This window comes from Thermochaetoides thermophila, assembly GCF_000221225.1.
Source record: "Thermochaetoides thermophila DSM 1495 unplaced genomic scaffold scf7180000011822, whole genome shotgun sequence".
NCBI classification, from domain to species: Eukaryota; Fungi; Ascomycota; class Sordariomycetes; order Sordariales; family Chaetomiaceae; genus Thermochaetoides; species Thermochaetoides thermophila.
In genome coordinates this window covers 1,045,993-1,064,888 of record NW_006383038.1, presented here as the reverse complement: position 1 = coordinate 1,064,888, position 18,896 = coordinate 1,045,993, and the positions used below count along the sequence as shown (strand labels likewise).

The window sequence follows — 18,896 nt, the reverse complement described above, 5'->3', positions numbered from 1 at the left end:
ACCGCTCGAATCATCTATAAATGTTGTGAAGATTGTACACGTTGGGCCTCGACCGGAGGCTATCTCTCTGATAAAATGGGATATACGCCTTTCGGAGGGTCTGGCGAGTGGCCTTGTAGTTGGTATTGGTTGGTAAGCCAAGCCCATAAGGTTACCGAGCCTTTATTCCTTTGTTTTCATTGTTCCTCATTTCTTCATTATTGACAGTACATCCAGCTAGACCAGAGGCAATCATCAAAGTCCTGCTTCTTTTCGAACCTAGGGGAAGCAGTTGCAACTCAACAGATCCTCGTGCCTTGACCCGATGCCGGAACCTAAGGCTTGTAGGCGAAAGGCGAAAAATAACTGGGAAGCTCTTACTCTCTAAGATATCCCACTTTAGAGACCTAAAGGGTATTAGTATCTAAGTTGTGCAGAATCTTGGTGTTATCTGAGTCAGTACTGTTCCCTTCCCCCCCCTTCCTCCGTCAACAATGCTGATGACCTTACTGTTAACAACACCAACCCTCCCACGATGAACAACACTGGTTTCGCTGCCGTTAACAGTACTAATCCTCTTACGATCAATAGCACTGGTTTCCCTGCTGTCGATAACACTGATTCTGCTGTCAAAACCGCTCGCTCACCTGGCAATACCCACAACATCAATATTCAGTTCCATCGTAGCATCCACAACATTGGTTCTGGAAATCTTATTAGTCACGTTCTATCGCAGGTGACTAACTTTCACCAAGCAGGTTTGTCTGAACCTTGATCTGGCTTATTTGCGAGTAATCATCTCGTGGCCGATCTTGAGCTGACATCTGTTCCATAAGAACAAAAAGATACAGATATCCTCAGCTGGCTCTCTTTGGTGGACTAGTCGCTACAACAAGCCGACTTTCTACGCCGAAGACAAGAAGGCACAGGACAGTGGTTCTTATACTCTCCTCAGTTCCAAGAATATTATATAAAAATTCTTGTTTCCTTCGAACCTGTCTCGTTCCTCTTTTTTCTCAAGCTGATCAATCCACCAGGCTGTCAAGGAAGCCAGTGACTCTCTTCTGCCCTGGCATGCCTGGTGCTGGGAAGACTATCCTTGTGTCGATTATCTCCAAAAGAATTTGAGAGATCGTGACGTTGGCATCGCATACCTATACTGTATCTTCCGGCGAGTAGACGGCCAAAACGTCGAGCAGCTCATTGCCAACCTCGTAAAGCAACTACTCAGTGACAAGGTTCATCACCATCAGCAGTCTTGGATGCTTATGCACAACACAAGAAGCATAGATCACAGCCATCGTTGAGTGATCTTGAGGAGATGTTCCATGCTGTTGCCGCACTCCACAAGGATGGAGTTTTTGTTAACCTTGATGTGCTGGACGAGTGCCAGATGAGCGACGATGTTCGTTCCAAATTCATTGAAACATGACTGCGCCTTCAATCGAGGGAGAGTAACGTTAACCTCTTGGCCACATCCCGCCCTGTATCTGATATTGTGGAAGCCTTTCGTGGACACTCTCTCCTTAAGATGTAGCCCAAAAGGACGACATCGAACGATAAATGCGTAATCGGATGTCTAATTTGCGCGCTCTCTGGAAGCATCTGGACCTCCAACATAAGATCGTCAGGTATGTTTACAGCATCGCAGATGGTATGTAAGCTATAGTTTTCCATAAACCATGGGTTCTTGATTCAATTGAACATATGCTTATTTACAAATCAGGTTCTTAGTTGCTCACTTCTTCATGTCCTTAGAGAATAAAGTTAGCGCAAAGCGCATCCGTGAAGCACTGAACAGGCTTCGCAACAAATTCAGGAAAAGGAGCCAAAGCTTGCCCAATTACACCAGTCATATAACAACGCAATGGAGCGAATCAATGGGCAACAGAATGGTCACAAGGAGCTTGCCAATCATGCGTTATCCTGGATCACCTATGCCTAACGTCCTCTGGAAATGATAGAAGTTCAATATGCATGGACTATCAGGTATATTCAGGATTATATTGATGAAACCGCAATCCCTGATGCTGAAGACATGCTTTAGGCATGTTGTGGGCTCGTTGTCATCAAAGAAAGCGAAATCATCCAACTTGTCCACTATACATTTCAGGAATATTGCTAGGATACTTTGACTCGGTGGTTTTCGATCGCTCATCTTGATATCGCAAATACCTGCGCATTATACCTTTCGTTTAAGAACTTTTCAGGTGATCCTGTCAGGACGTATGAGAAGGCGCGCGAACGACTTGAAAAAATCTCTCCTCACCTATGCTGTTAGCTACTGGGGACATCATGCATCTGCAGGTTCCTTCTGCACTCCTCAGCTGCTTGACTTATTGACGAAATCCGAATGGATCAGTATGGTGGCACAACTTTATGCCGCATTTTCTGATATCAGGCAGCAGCCTTGCTCCTTAAGAGTTAAAACCTAAGTTCGGAGGTTGTTAAGATTGTTACGTGATGGCCGAGTTGATCTAGCCCAGCAACACAACTATGGCTGAATGTCGCTACGTTATGCTGTACAGTATGGCCTTACCGAGGTTGTTAAAACTCTGTTATGTGATGGCTGAGTTGATCCGAACTAAGTAGGTTGCGATGGGCGCACACCACTGGCGTTCGTTTCCCCAGAAGGCCTAGACACGGTTCAAAAGTTCCTCGACTCCTCCAGATGGAACGATATTCGCACCGAAGATCTTGCACGGTTTTTCTGCAAGCTGTTTGCAGCTGAGGGGTTTTGAGAAGCTTAGCGCCTTTGTGCGTGGATAAACTCTCCTTTAATCTGCTCTGGCAAGGCCTACTTGGATATGTGGCGGTTTTGAATAAAAGGGCTCACCCTGATCTCCTGCAGTAAGGGTTGGATCTCGTGTCATATGACTGTCCAAGACTGAGCCGAAAGGTTCGAATATTCTTAAACTGCTTAATGTATTTGCGTGATGAGTCTGATTCCTGTAACTGTTGTTTCAACGGAAGGATATACGAGGACAAAGCATGGAATAGTGCATGGAAGAATACAAAGGCAAGTGAGAGCAATAAGACAGCAGAGTGAGACAACAGGGAAGCCTGGACTGTGTGCGGCCGACAGGTTACGAGTGTATATTACAAGAAAGTGCGGCCATACTCGGTTTAAGCATGTGCCACAGGACTAGATTAGGTATGAGGGTTGTTTTCTGCATTTGCGGCAGTAGCGGACTTGGTTAGTGAAGCAAACCAGTATTTCTGCCTCGAGAATTGTCTGGTGAACAGCTACCATGGTCTTCGTCCGTGGTCATCCGAGTTACTGTCCCTGAAGCTGTTGGCAATACCTATGATCTGATTGTCCATCTGGTTTTGGCCGGCTGGATCATCTCGGTCGGTTAGTATGTGCCCGGATTAATTGCCTACGCCATTAATACAACTACTTTGCGATATCTTGGATAGTAAGAACGAACTAGAGCCTGGAGGTGGTCATCCTGCAAGGTATCCACTTATAACGAATTACAGAAATCCTCCAGGCCTTGTACAGTTTTTAAGTAGTCGATAGACTAGGCTTCATCCATGCTCGCCGGCATCGTGACCATGACCTAGGTGCCATACGGCATTCCCGGTGAGCACATAGTTTGCCACTAGGCCGCCTACTGTCTTTGCTAAATGCTGCCTTTCTACTCAGTGTAGAGTCGACGTAATAAGTTCAAAAACAAGTATCCCTCGACATTCGAACATCCTTTCCTGGGTTTCCGTAAGAAATCTTACACAGAAGTTATTCTTTAATACAACACAAATGTAATACGGGACACGAGCCTCAAGGGTGACCTCCACCAGCTCCTTGTCTCAACATTGAGTCATTTTAAGGTTAGATTTTAGCTCGATAGCTCTGAATTTGTAAACGCGTTCTCATCGCCATTTACGCATCTCCAGTTCTCACAAACTACCAACAACCAGCCTACACACTCTCAGCTATGTTACAGCCTGCTGGAAGACACAAGCACAGTGCAACAACAAATTCAAAAAGCAGTTCACCGTCCGATAAGGCATCGCTGTAAGATTTGATAGTATTGTTTGAACACATCTAACTTAGTAATAAAATTTACCTTCTAGACACAAGCGATCTGACGCTGAGAACTCTATCATTCTTACTATAGCGTCAAGGCCCGCGGTTGCTATAGCTGCCGCCCCGGCCAATCCAATAGCTGTATCCCGGTTAGCGGCTCCAGTGCTGGAGAGAACGCCGGAACGGGAAGAGGCAGCACCGGCGGTTTGGGGTGTCACATGGACACGGTAGTCCAAGGAGAAGAAATATTTTGACAGCCAACATATGGAACACCAGTGATACAATAGCTGAGAAGGGCAAAAGGCATATTTGATTGGTAGAACCCGGGAAATATAACGGGATGCCAAGAATGAGTTAGATAGCCTTGCCATGATGAGGAAAATCCCTGAAGATCCCAGGAAACCGCGAGGTACTCACAAGGGTAAAGGGATTTTATAAAAGGGAGCTACTTGGACACGATGAAGGATTTCTCTTGTTCATCCTCCCTTCAACACAAGGACACTGAGGACGCCGAAAGATTAGTACACCTAGCAATTGGCCTCGTTGTGCACCTCACATCGTCAGTGGCCATCATCTAACCCATTTGACCCATTGTCGATCCCTGCCTGCACCAGACCAAGTCACCCGTTACATGGGGCTTTGATTGCCAGGCAGTTGATGAACCCCTGGATGAAGCGGCCCGGATGATAAAGATGGTCCCTACTAAGCGGAATCTCTCGGAGCTGGAGCCGGATGTTATGTCTTCATTTGGGGTTAATCTGCTTAATGTTTTCCAGCTTATGCATATTTATATTCCACCAGAATGGTCACCAGTCACTAGGAGTAATATGTAACAATTCCACAACCTTCTGAGATGGGCTCGAAGGTAGTGGCCAGGTTGTGAAACCGAGGGACTGGGGTCCTCGCACAATAGTTTATGTGGCTTACTGCGGTCACCAGTTGTTGGTTTGGGTAACGGCTTTTTCCTATTGCTTATTTAGAAGTTTTAGTCATAGCTGTGGGGGATTGGTGATTTCATATACCTATTTATACTCGAAGCCGTTAGTATGCTTGCGTTGTTACCATTGCCTGTTTAAGCCTCGATGATAGACTCTCGTAGAGATCGCAGTTTATCGCGGTGTGAGAACTGCGATACCTGCACCTCTCCTACTAATTGGTCTGCCTGTTGATCCCTCTCGGAGCCTTCCCATCGGTCCCTTGCTGCGCCAGCTGTGGGGAAGCTGTCGACTGACATTTCTATCAGTAACACAACAGGAAGGGATGTGAGAAAGATTTGAAATAAGCGGAGAATAAGAAGCTTATCTAATATGTCTTTCAAATTGGGCTAATAAAGACGCAGTTCACGCAGGTCGGAAAAGGCCTATGGGAATAGGGTCAAGAGTCACCGACGATGAAAGGCCTTTGGTAGAAACAAGGATAGATCATCAGTGTATAAGATAGTTAAATTCCTAATGAGAGAGGGGTACGAAGAACTCTCCAGTCAGTAATACAAACGGTTGTGCAAAACCAACTGGTGACTACAGTACTCCTGAATATGTGTGCCCTGTCTCTCGATCCATAAGCCTTAATCCAAACTTGAACCCATCTCAAGAAGGCTGGATGGATTCTCACAGCAAATATATAGATAGTTTTAATCCTAGCCAATCTCCTTTGTTTGAAAATGCTAGAATGCTTGATATCAAAAATCCACAAGGACTCTTCAGTCATCAATACATCCAGTCGCTTACTTAACTAGTGACCACAATGTTGACCATTCTGTGTGGTAACTTCTGTCTCACAGATTCCATAACCTGATTACTGCTTTAAGCCCACCTAAACAGGCTATGAAATCGTCACATAGGTTGACAGAACACTCTTCTCTTATCTGTCATATTGTGGTGAAAAAGACGATACTCTTTATCTGTATAGTGTTGTATCTCCGTTTGATCATGGATTTGACGAGCAGAGAGGTGAGAGTAACCCTAGCAGGACATTGAAACTTCGACATCTTCTGACTCTGCAGATTCCTCATAAAATCAAGAAATTAACTCATCTGCAACTCAAGTTTCGATGCAAAGCATCGAAAAGTTCGTACATATAAACAGTGCTTCTACATATCTAGGTTGCCTGGATTTACACCGCTGTTTTGTTGCCGTTGACCATGTTGTTGATGTCTTAGATCACGTCCCAACACACAGCTCAGTCGCAACGACATGGCTGTGTCCCTTTCGACATGGTCGTTGCTCTATGCTCAAAATTGCATTCCGTTAATTCATTTCGTGTGACTCTGTTCGGAACGGAATCGCTAACAGTGGGATCAAAGGGATCCATCCGTTTTTGACTTCCGACGCTTATCCTTTGTTAGGCTCCTCAATTCCAGAAACATAAGGATTTGCACCGTATCTCTCTAACCATCGCAACCGAGACATATTTGTTTGGGTATTTGGTTGTTTGACGGGGAAAACTAGATGCAATGGTATGTTCTTGGTATATTAGGCTCGAATAACTGGGTATCATGGGAAGTGATGTAATAGACCTGTCTGCTGGCTAGGTAGCCATAAGTTTTGAACTAATAACGGACATTTCGAAGCCCATCATGGAGGATGCCCTGGCAAAGCTGCATCCAGCAACCAAACCTCTGGACCTCCATCATACACTTCCGCCCTTAGGCTTCCTCTCCCCACAAACACCGCACACTCCACAATCTCCAGCATTCCGATACTGGCTATCCCGACACATGACGCTAGTACATGCCCACGCATCGGGGATCCTTCGAGTGTCTAAGACGTGAGCGCACACAGAGCAGGTCGCGGAGCCTGGCTCGTTGGAGAAAGAGCAGATCGGGCAGGTTGAATTACTGCTCTTCGCAGTATTGTTGGTTATTCTGCTGCCGTTGGCGTTCAAGGCAGTGGTTACGTTGGTGTAAACGCTGATGGAGGTTTGTGTAGAAGGTGTGGAAAGAGGGTTGCTGACATTAGCGGCTGATGGTAGGGACGGAGGGGGCGCTTTAGGTATCGTAGACATAGGCGTCGGCAGTGGTTTTGGTTGTCGTGCTTCCTGCTTCTGTGCAAATAAAGCTGACGGTTTCTGATCCGAAGGCTTCGGTCTCCTCCCCAAATTCCTCAACTCCTCCAGCTCATTGTTCGCATCCGCATCATCCAGATCCTCGTCCTCACAAACTCTCACCATCCTACCTCCCTTCGAATCCAGCAACACCTTGCCATTAATATCAATAGCATCCGCATACTCCTCTCCACTCTCTGTCTCCGACCCCTCCTCTTCCTCATCCTCATCATCCTCAATGGTGATCACCTCTCTCTTCTTTTCTTCCTCCTTCTTCTGCTGCTCAAACCTCGCCAACGCCGCCGCCGCTCTAAGCTCTCGGCCCCTGACGCTGTTGGCAACCCTTGGCTTTGCCGCAACACTCTTCTTCTCCAACCTCTTCCTCACTCCCTCATCTTCCCCCAACACCTGCCCACCCTCCCCAAACTTCTTCAATATCCTCCTCTCTTTCCTCTCCTTCCAGCTTAACACTCTCCTCTTCCTTTTTGGTCTGCTCACATACATCCCCCCACACAAATGCTCCGGCAGCTGTTCCCCTGCCCCAACGACATTCCGTTCAAACTCACCCGTACCCAGGCCCCTCCCTCTACCCCAGATCCCCTCACCCGTATACCCCTTCGCCCATAACTCCCGCATCTCGGAAGCGAACTGGTTTCGTACGGCCCAAAACGCTCGCGAATGGTTCATGTGCTTGCAATGCGCCAGCTCGTGCATCATGACCATTTGTACATAATCGAACGGCAGCCAGGCCTGGGGGTTGTAAGGGGATTTGAGAACGAGTTGGATGACCTCGCCAGCATTGAAGTTGCGGCCGACGAACTCGCGGTTGGGTTCGTGCTCCTCCAGGGTGGTGATGGTCAAGTGGTGGTGGCGCATTATGGGGACTGGGGTGGTTTGTTAGCAAATGTTAGTGATGGAAAGACATATTCATGGGAGCATACCGCACTGCGCGGCGATGCGCTCTAGGAAGTCACGGGCGATTTCTTCATCGGGTCCGGGGAGCGGTTTGATGAAGACGATGCGGTCGTTTGGCTGGGAGCGTTTGGCGTTGAGACGCTGGATGCCGATCGGCATTCTGGTAAGATTAATTCCCTCGGTAGGCAAGCATCAATTGTAGCAACTCAATTATAGAGATCAGACGTGAAGACCTGGAAAGAAGAAATGGAGGGGCATGTGAAAGGAATGCAAAGCGAAGCATATAGGAGACGCGAGGGGCAATCAAAACCGCGTCAGAGGCAACGCCTGGTCACGTGATCAGTTAATTACACCCACAGGGTTGGGTAAATCTTAGAGAAAAGGGGGACCATAAGGTGGTCACTTCAAGACATATGGAGACATTTTTGGGCATTGAAACTTGACAGCCATGCTATTTTTTTTTTTATTTTTGAACACCCAAGACTTAAATGCAATGAGGGAGGGTATGATAGCCCTCACCCCTGATAGCCAAGCAAAGGCCACGCCAACATCCTCCTCCCATCCATAGCTTTTTCCCCAGGCCGTCAACAACTTTCCTTGAGTCCCAAGAATTACCTTCAAAAAAGAAGAAAGAAAGAAAGAAAGAAACCAATTACCGCCTCCTCCCCCCAGCATGCCCGCCATGCCCCTCCCCACGATCCGCAAGCGACACGACCTCGCCAATGCCCGCCGCCTCCTGCTCTTCTTCGAGCGCCATGATCTCCTCGCGGCAGTCCCACCACTTCTCTTCCGACAGCTCGAAAGCCTTGGCCTTAATTTCCTTGATGGTGAGGGTCGACGGGTCGATGCCCTGCGCGGGCAGGTGCTGCTTGATGAGGATGTCCTGCCACTCGTTGCAGGTGCGTTGGAAGAAGTCCCGGCGGGATTCGAAGGGCTGACCTCAAGGTTAGTATCTTTTGCGTTCACTAGGTGGTAGATGAATGGTAGGTTGGGGGTATACTCACCCTAGGATGCGGCAACCCATCATCTACAGGCTTCTCAGCCTCCTCAGTCTCCTCCTCTTCAGCCGGAACCGCAGGGGCAACAGACGCTTCAGCCGCAGCACCCTCCTCTTGTTTCTTCTTCCGCTTGCTGGGCGTGTACAGCTGCTGCTTAGGCTCCTCATCAGCCATCTCAACATCTTCTTCATCCTCATCCTCATCCATCTCCTCGTCCCTTTCATCCTCCTCATCTTCCTCGTCGTCAGAGGCCTGGCATTGTCAGCACTGCTCAAATAAAAACCGACTGAGTGAAAACTTACCACCCAATCCTCAACCTCCCTCTTGAAAATTTCCTTACACCCATCCAACCGTCCCAAATCAATCGCATACATGTCATCAAAGGTAAACTCTCTATCCCCCTTCTCAAAGGTGCCCCCATATATGTATAACACATCATCCTGCACCGCCAGCTGGGCATTAAATCTCGGATGCGGCAGCTCCATGCTAACCGGCATCTCTCTCACAACCTTCTTCTTTTTCTCCTCCCCTTCCTCTTTCTTCCCTTCATCAACCTCCATCTCATCACCTTCATCAATCCCCACGCCCGCCCTAAGCGCAGCCAACTGCCTAAGCAACTCCTCCTCATTCTCCTTCGCCCTAGCCCTCCTCCCGCCTACAGCCTTCTGCATCCCCTGATTTTGTGTTCGTGGCTTCTTCAACTGTAACTGGAAAAACCGATTCCGCTCCACATTCCACACAAACAACGTATTGAAAAACTCGCTCTCCATCCCCTCTTCGCTCTCCTCCACATCATGCACACCCCCAAACAGGATCCCCCGCCCCTTGTGATACGCCATGGTAGCACCCGCCCTCGGCGGGTTGGGCGCGTTAGCGGGCTTCTTGCGGCGTTCCCACCTCACGGTGGGCGGCGTCCCCGAGGGTGCCTCGGCTGGGGGAGGGGTGATGCGAAGGAAGAAGCAGTCTGTGTGCACCATCGGCTTCATGACGTTGCGCTGCGCGCCTTTTTGTTGTTGGCCCTGTCTGTTGGTAGATGTAGTTGCCTTGACGCGGGAGTAGCCGCCGTACAACACCGCCCCTTGCTCATGCGGCAAGAGGGTGAAGCTTGATCGTGGCTCGGGCTTGATCATCGCCTGCGGGAGGGCGGGGGAATACCAGACAAAATTGTTTGTGTCATAAATCCACAAGTCATTCAGATACTTGGTCTGGTTTGCCGTGTCTTGGAAGCCACCGAACAGAATAATGTACTGCTTGAAATAGGTCATGCGGTGGCCCGACCGGGCGGGGGGTGTCTTTCCTTTCGGCTCCAAGCGAGTCCATTCTTTAGTGGTAGGATCCAACTTCCAGAAATCGTTGTAGTGGTAGAAAGTCCCCTGCTTCGGCGATGAGAACTCCCCTCCAAAAAGGTACACCGCATTAGCCTGATTCCCGCCGCGGGTCCAGGCGTGACCCGATCGCGGCAGTGGCGCGTTCGGGGAAGTAATGCTCCGCCATTCATCTCTATCGATATAATACACCAACAAATCATTGAAGAACGTCGCGACAGACCCATTAAAGTACTCTCCTCCAAACAGCAAAAGCTGATTCGCATTGGCGGGGTTCGCCAACAGCGTCGCGGCTGCGCGGGCGCGGGGTGGCTCGGAGAGGACAGTCTCCGTGATCTTGTGGAACTGTTCCTGCTGCTTCTTGTACTCTTCCAGGACGGCGTCGATGTCGATGTCTTCGGCATCGGAACTGTCGTCGGCGGCGCGCTTGGAGGTAAGTTTCTTGTTCTTTTTCTCAGCCTTTTTCTCGGCTTTTAGTTTTTTCTCTGCGGCTTTGGCTTTCTTGCCTTCGGATTTTTTCTTGTCTTTGGCCATGGTGACGGTTTGGTGACTTAGAACTGGGTAGTTGTGTAGGGAAGTGGGAGTGTTGGTGGTTTAAGTGGTGTGGTGAGAAGTGAGGTTGAATATGAAGTGAAATGAGAAAATCGAAGTGTGGAGAAACTTCACTTTGGCAAGAATGTTTTGAGCTTTATTAGTGAGGGGAGCTCACATGCAGCAGCAATCAAGAGCAACACTTGGATGTAACAATATGTGAAGATAAAGTTATGAGATGCCTTGAATTTTCAAAAAAAAAATATGATTTTATAGATATTGAACGCATACAAATCCACAAGTCGAGGGGGGGGGGGTTAAGGGGAAAAACTACGTCACGTGAAATCAGGGGAACTTGCTTTTTCAAAATTCAGGGGAATATCAAGTTAGGCCCACAAGCAACCACGTACACACTCATGCAAAACCCTACGAAATTAACTTCCTCATCATGGCCCTTATCCAGGCTCTATATTACACTGCCCTCTCTTCTACCAGTCCTAAGACTGCCAGAAACCACACAACAACCTAAAGCCGGTTCGAATGCCCCGTTGAGCCAGTCATCTGGCCATTTAAGAGATGCTTTAACCCCAAGACAGAATCATCCCCCATATCTCTTTGGAGGACTCAGTTCAAATACCCATTCTCCCTCAACCAGACTTTCACATCCTCCGCATCCCGCTTCACCCACGCAATCTTACTTCTAATTGAATCCAAGCTCTGGGCTAAGCTCATCTCAAACCCGGCCGTGCTCCGCTCCTTAAAGAACGTCTCTACCTGCTCAAGCTGCTCCTGCTTCGTAAAGCTCGACGTGAAGATACTAACCATCGTCCCCAGCATGCTGAGTGCAGGAGGCAGCTTCTGCGTCAGCCGCTCCCAGTTCTCTGTCATAAACTTGAACATCGCCTCAATACCCTCAGGATGGCTGCGCAAGCCCGAAACAGGCATGTACACATCCTGGTCCTTGACCTCTCCACTAAATAGCAGATCCAAGGTCCTCTGGATGAGGACCGGGTCCCTAGCCCGGCCGAGGCAGCGCAGCGCCGTGTTCCTCTCATCACTGTTATTCGAAGTCCGATAGAACTCCATAATCTTATCGTACTCCTCCACCCCGCCATACTTCAGCGCCATGCTGAACACTGATCCCCTAATATTGGGATGAATCGCCGCCTTATCCCCTGCCATGAACTTCTCGAACATCTCCCTTGCGGCCTCCCGAATCTTCTCATCCCCGCTAACACCGGCCGTGCCAAACATCATCGCCTTGAACTGCTGCAGGACGTGGCCATCGGCCTCGGTAAACTCCCACCCGAGTTCGTGCGCCTTGGGCGCGGTCAGGTCGCGGAGGTAGGCCTCCAGCGCGTCGCGCAGGGATGCGTCCTCAAAGATCCACGCCGCCTGGACGGCGCCCACACGCGCGATGATCTCGTTCCAGACGACGAACTCCGTTTCAAAGGTGAAGCCCTTGAGGAGGGAGAGCAGGCCGGAGGTTTTTTGATACCCTGATGTAGCCAGGGCACCAGCATCAGCAATCATGCCCGCGCGGTCCTCGACTGTCAACAGACCCTGTTTGGCGGCGTCGCCCAGCTTGGCGAGGCGCTCGGGGGAGTAGGCGGTGCGGTAGAGGCCGGTGTGGTTGGCGTTGAGCTTGTAGAAGTCGGTGCCGCCGGGGATTTCCAGGACGTCCTCGCGCTTGTCGAGGACCTTGGATTCATCCACGCCATCCTTGGTGCGGAGACCGAGGAACACGGGGTAGATGACCTTGTCTTCCTCAGGCTTGGTGTCTCCCGTGCGCAGGAAGCGGTTTTGCTTGAGGTGGATGGTCTTGCCGTCGTCTTGCTCGGTGACGGTGACAACAGGGAAGCCGACGTGCTTGGTCCAGATGTCCATGACCTCCTCGACCTTTTTGCCCGAGGCATCAGCCAGGGCAGTCCACAGGTCGTTGGTACGGGTGTTGCCGTAGGCATGCTTCTTGAGGTAGCGGCGGACGCCCTCGAGGAAGGTGTCCTCGCCGAGGTAGGTCGAGATCATGCGGAGCACGCACGAACCCTTGGAGTAGGAGATGGCATCAAAGATTTGGTTGATCTCGTCGGCGCGCTTGACGGGAACCTCGATGGGGTGGCTGCTGCGGAGGGAGTCGAGGGCTAGCGCACGCTGGAGATTATCCACGACGTACGTCTGCCACACCTTCCACTCGGGGTAGAAGATGTTGCACGAGTACCACGAAGCCCAGGTCGCAAAGCCCTCGTTGAGCCAGAGACCGTCCCACCAGTCCATGGTGACCAGGTTGCCGAACCACTGGTGCGCCAGCTCGTGCTGCACGACTTCGGCCACGCGCTCCTTGGTCGCCGCGCCGCTGACCTTCTCGTCGAGCAGCAGGTCGACCACGCGGTAGGTGACCAAACCCCAATTCTCCATGGCGCCCTGGGCGAAGTCGGGGATGGCGATCTGGTCCATTTTGGGCAGGGGGAACTCGATGCCGAAGACCTTCTCGTAGAACGCCAGGGTCTTAGCGGCCAAGTTCAGCGAGAAGCGGCCGGTCTCAATGTCCTGGCTGGGCGGGGCATAGACGCGGACGGGCACGCGGAACTCGTTCGTCTCGATGTAGTTGAGCTCGCCAACGACGAACGCAACCAGGTAGGTCGACATGAGTGGCGACTTGTTGAAGGTGACGGCCTTCTTGGGGGCGTTGGTCTGGGTCGAGTGCACCTCGCGCTCGTAGGCCACGTCCATGTTGCTCAGGCAGGTCAGGTGCTTGTCGGCGATCAGAGTCACAGTAAACTCGGCTTTGAGCGACGGCTCGTCGAAGCAGGGGAAGGCCCGGCGGGCGTCAGTCGGCTCCATCTGGGTGACGGCCATGACGCCGGTGCTGCCGTCGGGGTTCTTGTAGGTCGAGCGGTAGAAGCCGGCCATCTTATCGTTGAGGATGCCGGTGAAGGAGACCTCGAGCTGGGCCTTGGTGCCCTGGGCGACGCCATTATCGAAGGTCAGCGTCGACACTTGGTTGTCGGCGTCGTACGCGATGGCGGGGTTGGAGCTGCAGGCGTTAGCAGGAGCAGAGTTAAAAGCAGAGTATAAGGAGCCTACCTAACCACTGCACCCTCCTGCAGCAGCTTCGCGCTGTGAATGTCAATCTCCAGAGTGTGCAGCGAGATAGTCTTGGAGTCCTCGGTGACGTCCAGGTCGATGACCACAGTACCGTCGAAGGTAAAATTGGAGAAGTTCGGCTCCAGAGTGACGTGGTAGTGACGCGGCACGACATTCGTCGGCAGCAGCTCGCGGGCCGGGGCCTTGACGGCGCCGCCCTCGTCAGTCAGGGCGTGGGAGCGGCACATGTTGTGACGACGGTAGGAGCAGTAGCGGGCCGACGGACGGCAGAGACGTAGAGGGCGGGAGGGGAGCTTCGGACGATAGGCGAGAGAAGAGCTCTGTGTTCCCAGAGCAGCAGGTGTGGTTGCAGTAGAGGTAGCGTATGCCGAAGTCGAAGCAGAGTGAAGATGACGGGAATTGGCACTAAGAGAGGGACTGCGGGGCAATCCAGTGGTCAGCCAGCACAGTCAAGTGAGGGGCAGAGCTGGCTGCGGATCTTGCCGTTGTTTGGTTGAGAGGGGTAGGAGGGGCAGAGGGGACACACTGTGATGATGTAAGTCTAAGGTTAGACACAGACAAAGGCGACGAGGCTCGAAGAACGCCTGCTGAGACCAAATATCTCTGCGCTCCGCGACTTGCTGGCCGCACAGCGAGGCAGGAGCGAAACATTATGAGGGAAAAAAGTGAGAGTAAAAATAAATGAAACAAAATTACAGGAAAGAAGAAACAAAACAGGGCCAGCCAACAATCATCCAATGGCTCAACCCAGCAACTGTCCACTCCAGTCACTCCTCGATCACAATGCCGCAATGTCACTACCGCAGTGGAACCGTCGCCAGTCTTCACTGTCACTGTCCAGTCCTGGCAGACGGTCAATGGCTAGGTCAGCGGCGAACAAAGCACACCAAGTCTCCTTACGGAGGACCTCGTCAGACAATAGACTCAGACAATCCGGAATGCTGTGTCGGCAAACAACAAACGGTCCGGATCCTTCAGCAATCGGCCAGCCAGAACGGGCAGCAGACTTAGCAGAGCGGTTCTAAGATTTGGACTCAACGGCACGCCCGGCAAAGACACGACAGATTCTGGCCGGCAAACCGACAAAGAGCGGCAGGTCCCTAACCCCGTTTGCCCTTCTGGGCAGGCGGTCAGCTCGCGCCCAGTACACGGCCGTACGGTACGCCGTCATGAGGCTGGCAAGCTTTGACAGCAACTCCATCGGGGACAGCCCAGCACCACGCCAGCTAGAGGCGATTGGGCAGGTCGGCCCGGCCGTCTTGAACGCATACGGAGCCGTTGAACTCTTCGTGATGCGCTTTTGGCCCGGCGACGCTGTTGAGCTGCCAAATCCGTGTCGGCAACGTCGTTTGTACTTTACGTAATCACAGCGACAAGGCCAGCAGCGTTGCATTCGCACAAGGTGGGAGAGTCACTACTACGCTTGGTTGAACCCTGGAGATGCCCATCTGGCGATGTACCTCATAAACATAAGTAGAAGCTCGCTGCCAGCGAGCCCCTTTTGGCTAGCCCCCCTTTTCTTTGAGTACGTGTCGTGCCTTACGGCGATGCAAACGCCCGGCAGCGGACATCAAAACCATGCACATGTTTGTATCATGAAATTCGTGAGCTGTCAGAAGATTCCAATGGCAGTCGATCTGCTTCTTTTTGGGTGGATCCTCCCAGCCCAGACCCACAGTCTTGGCTTGGCCAGAGACAGCATCCGCTGCGGGGTCCGCCAGAGCAGACGGGAGCTTCGAGTCCTTGACACGAGGTGTTGAGAGGGGCAGCTGACAGCTCGACAGATAATTCAGACACCATTGTCGAGGACAATGTTGGCCAATGTTTGCGTCAAGAGTTTGGGAAGAAAAGCATCTTGTTGCTTGTAAGTAGCTCAAATAGATAGAAGCTTTGCTGACTCAATTGAATTGTCACCGTGGTTGCCCAGCCCTGCCCCCAAGCTGCGCGGGGGAGCTCCGACAACGGATTCTCGCCAGTTTGGACCCCCGCGGTCACCAAATTGGCTGACCCAAACATGGAACAACATGACGGGATGCCTCATGCCAATCGATTTCGCGAAGCCTGAGGAGCCCGCCGCCGGCCCTCTGCAGCTGCTCGCCGTCCCTCGTCGTGACATTGCTTTGGAGTGATTGGTTGGCTGTCAGCTTGCCCACCCAGGGATGCGGCAGGTACCCCCCGAGCGAGCTCCTGCCCGCCATTGCTCTTCTGTTAAGATTTTGTACAACGACCCCATAGAATTATTAACACGCAGTAACACGCCGTAGGCCCCCCTCCACCTGTCACTGGCTGCCCGTCACCCCACCAACCAATCCTGCCCCTCCTTTTTGGGCGACTTCCAGTCCTGATCTTTCCCAGGCCATCGCGTTTTCTCTTTCTTCCATCTTCTCTCTTTCATCTTCTCCCTTCCTCCTAAGCACCTCTCAGCCTCATACCGCATCCTCGCAACACCCACGAAGAACCAGCCCAGTCGACACCAGGTATGCCGCCCTCGTGCCCTGATGCTCGCGTGGTAGTGACTCTACGCCTCGCGGTCTTCCCCATTCGTCCCCCTCCCCCCTCAGCTCGTCGACGAAATCAAGGCAGCGATGAGGTTGCGTCGGTGGCGACCAATCGTGCGGGAATAACCTCGTGGGCGCCGGCTGCCATGGCAATTGAGCGAATTTCATCTGTAGCAGAGGTGGAATTCTTAAGCCTGGCGCCTTTCCCCATTGTCGGTCGCCGCCCAACTGCCTTTCGTCGACATGCCCTGTCCTCTCCCATCACTTGACTAAGCTTGAACGCTGACCCAGCCAGCAAAATGCCGATCTCCAAGATCCACGCCCGCTACGTCTACGACTCTCGCGGCAACCCCACCGTCGAGGTCGATGTCGTGACTGAGCTCGGTCTTCACCGCGCCATCGTCCCCTCGGGTGCCTCTACCGGTAAGTTCTTTCCTTTCATTTCGCCCGAACTTTTGTCTGACAAAAAAACAGGCCAGCACGAGGCTTGCGAGCTCCGCGATGGCGACAAGTCCAAGTGGGGCGGCAAGGGCGTCCTCCAGGCCGTCAAGAACGTGAACGAGATCATCGGCCCCGCGCTGATTGAGAAGAACGTCGACGTCAAGGACCAGAAGGCCGTCGACGACATCCTGCTCGAGCTCGACGGCACTCCCAACAAGACCAAGCTCGGCGCCAACGCCATCCTCGGCGTCAGCTTGGCCGTTGCTAAGGCTGGTGCTGCCGAGAAGGGCGTTCCTCTCTATGCTCATATCTCGGACCTCGCCGGCACCAAGAAGCCCTATGTCCTGCCTGTTCCCTTCATGAACGTTCTGAACGGCGGGTAGGTCCTAAGCACCCCAATTGGAACGGTTCCCCGCTAACAAGCCAGCTCTCACGCCGGCGGCCGCCTGGCCTTCCAGGAATTCATGATTGTCCCCTCGGCCGCCCCCACCTTTTCGGAGGCCATGCGCCAGGGTGCTGAGGTCTACCAGAAGCTCAAGTCGCTCGCCAAGAAGCGCTACGGTCTGTCGGCCGGCAACGTCGGCGACGAGGGCGGTGTTGCCCCCGATATCCAGACCCCTCAGGAGGCTCTCGACCTGATCACTGAGGCCATTGAGGAGGCTGGCTACACCGGCCAGGTCAAGATCGCCCTGGACGTTGCCTCGAGCGAGTTCTACAAGGAGGACGTCAAGAAGTACGACCTGGACTTTAAGAACCCCGAGAGCGACCCCAGCAAGTGGCTCACCTACGAGGAGCTCGCCGCCCTCTACGCTGAGCTCTGCCAGAAGTATCCCATCGTTTCGATCGAGGACCCGTTCGCCGAGGACGACTGGGAGGCCTGGAGCTACTTCTACAAGACCCAGGATGTCCAGATTGTCGGTGACGACCTGACTGTCACCAACCCCCTGCGCATCAAGAAGGCCATTGAGCAGAAGGCCTGCAATGCCCTGCTGCTCAAGGTCAACCAGATCGGCACCCTGACCGAGGCCATTCAGGCCGCCAAGGACTCGTACGCCGACGGCTGGGGCGTCATGGTTTCGCACCGCTCTGGTGAGACTGAGGACGTGACCATCGCGGATATCGTCGTCGGCATCCGCTCGGGCCAAATCAAGACTGGTGCCCCTTGCCGCTCGGAGCGTCTCGCCAAGCTCAACCAGATTCTCCGCATTGAGGAGGAGCTCGGCGACAATGCCGTGTATGCCGGCGAGAACTTCCGCAAGGCCGTTGAGCTGTAAAGCGGATGCGGGAGACCCACTCGGAGGGAACCGGAACCTGGTTTCGGTGGTTGGTTGAGGAGGAAGACATGACCACTCGGATGGAGGTTTTCGGAAGGCTCACGAAAAAATGGTAAAGCGGAGTAGCTGAGAATACCAGCCAATATACCTCGGGTGGATACCCGTTGAGATGTGCATGACTCTGTAATGATCGTGATGCGTGATACTCAAGTTGGTGCTTGTGCAGGTTGTTGTGTAGAAGCGCCTGGAAGCTATCGTAAGCCAAGCCGCCAACTCCGTAGCTACCCGCTGCTTAAGGTTCCGGGCATGGAATTGCAGCAGATTCCGATGGGGAATGCTGCATGTGCTTCATCAATTCCGTGCAAGTTCGGTCCCTTGACTGACATGGCGAGCTCGAGGAGCGATGATCTGGACTCCTAGACTTCTCTTGGAGTTCCCTGACCCTGCCCCGCGTTCCCCCTCTATAGGCGGGGTTGATACTGTCAACTGTCCGGCAGCTGTCAACTTGCAGGCGGGGCCAATGGTCGGTTGCCACGACAACGCACATTATTGGTAAACTGACCTGCCCAAACATGGCATTTTCTGACCAGTCGCGGCCCGCAGCGTCCACTCGTTGCCCCTCCAAACAAATGGTTCCACACACCGCGTCGTGTCGACTTGACATTCACTCAACAACACACACACACACACACACACAGACAAGCTTATCGGTGATAAACAGTGACAAGGTCATTGATCTTTGTTTCTGACTACTGTCT

The 18,896-nt window shown here is 52.3% G+C and overlaps 3 protein-coding genes across 3 annotated transcripts; 1 reads left to right on the top strand and 2 right to left on the bottom strand.

Moving 5' to 3' along the window:
• Positions 1 to 6,637: 6,637 nt before the first annotated feature.
• CTHT_0067320 (uncharacterized protein) lies at positions 6,638 to 10,823 on the bottom strand (the record flags this gene model as incomplete). Its single annotated transcript, XM_006696962.1, has 5 exons — positions 6,638 to 7,935; positions 7,993 to 8,126; positions 8,623 to 8,900; positions 8,971 to 9,216; positions 9,267 to 10,823. The coding sequence occupies 5 exons, from the start codon at positions 10,821 to 10,823 to the stop codon at positions 6,638 to 6,640; spliced, it is 3,513 nt and encodes a 1,170-aa protein (XP_006697025.1).
• Positions 10,824 to 11,444: 621 nt separating this feature from the next.
• CTHT_0067310 (aminopeptidase-like protein) lies at positions 11,445 to 14,152 on the bottom strand (the record flags this gene model as incomplete). Its single annotated transcript, XM_006696961.1, has 2 exons — positions 11,445 to 13,854; positions 13,905 to 14,152. The coding sequence occupies 2 exons, from the start codon at positions 14,150 to 14,152 to the stop codon at positions 11,445 to 11,447; spliced, it is 2,658 nt and encodes an 885-aa protein (XP_006697024.1).
• Positions 14,153 to 16,722: 2,570 nt separating this feature from the next.
• Positions 16,723 to 18,138, top strand: CTHT_0067300 (2-phospho- D-glycerate hydro-lyase-like protein; the record flags this gene model as incomplete). The annotated part of the gene is made up of 3 exons (XM_006696960.1): positions 16,723 to 16,846; positions 16,898 to 17,243; positions 17,292 to 18,138. The coding sequence occupies 3 exons, from the start codon at positions 16,723 to 16,725 to the stop codon at positions 18,136 to 18,138; spliced, it is 1,317 nt and encodes a 438-aa protein (XP_006697023.1).
• Between the last annotated feature and the right edge of the window lie 758 nt (positions 18,139 to 18,896).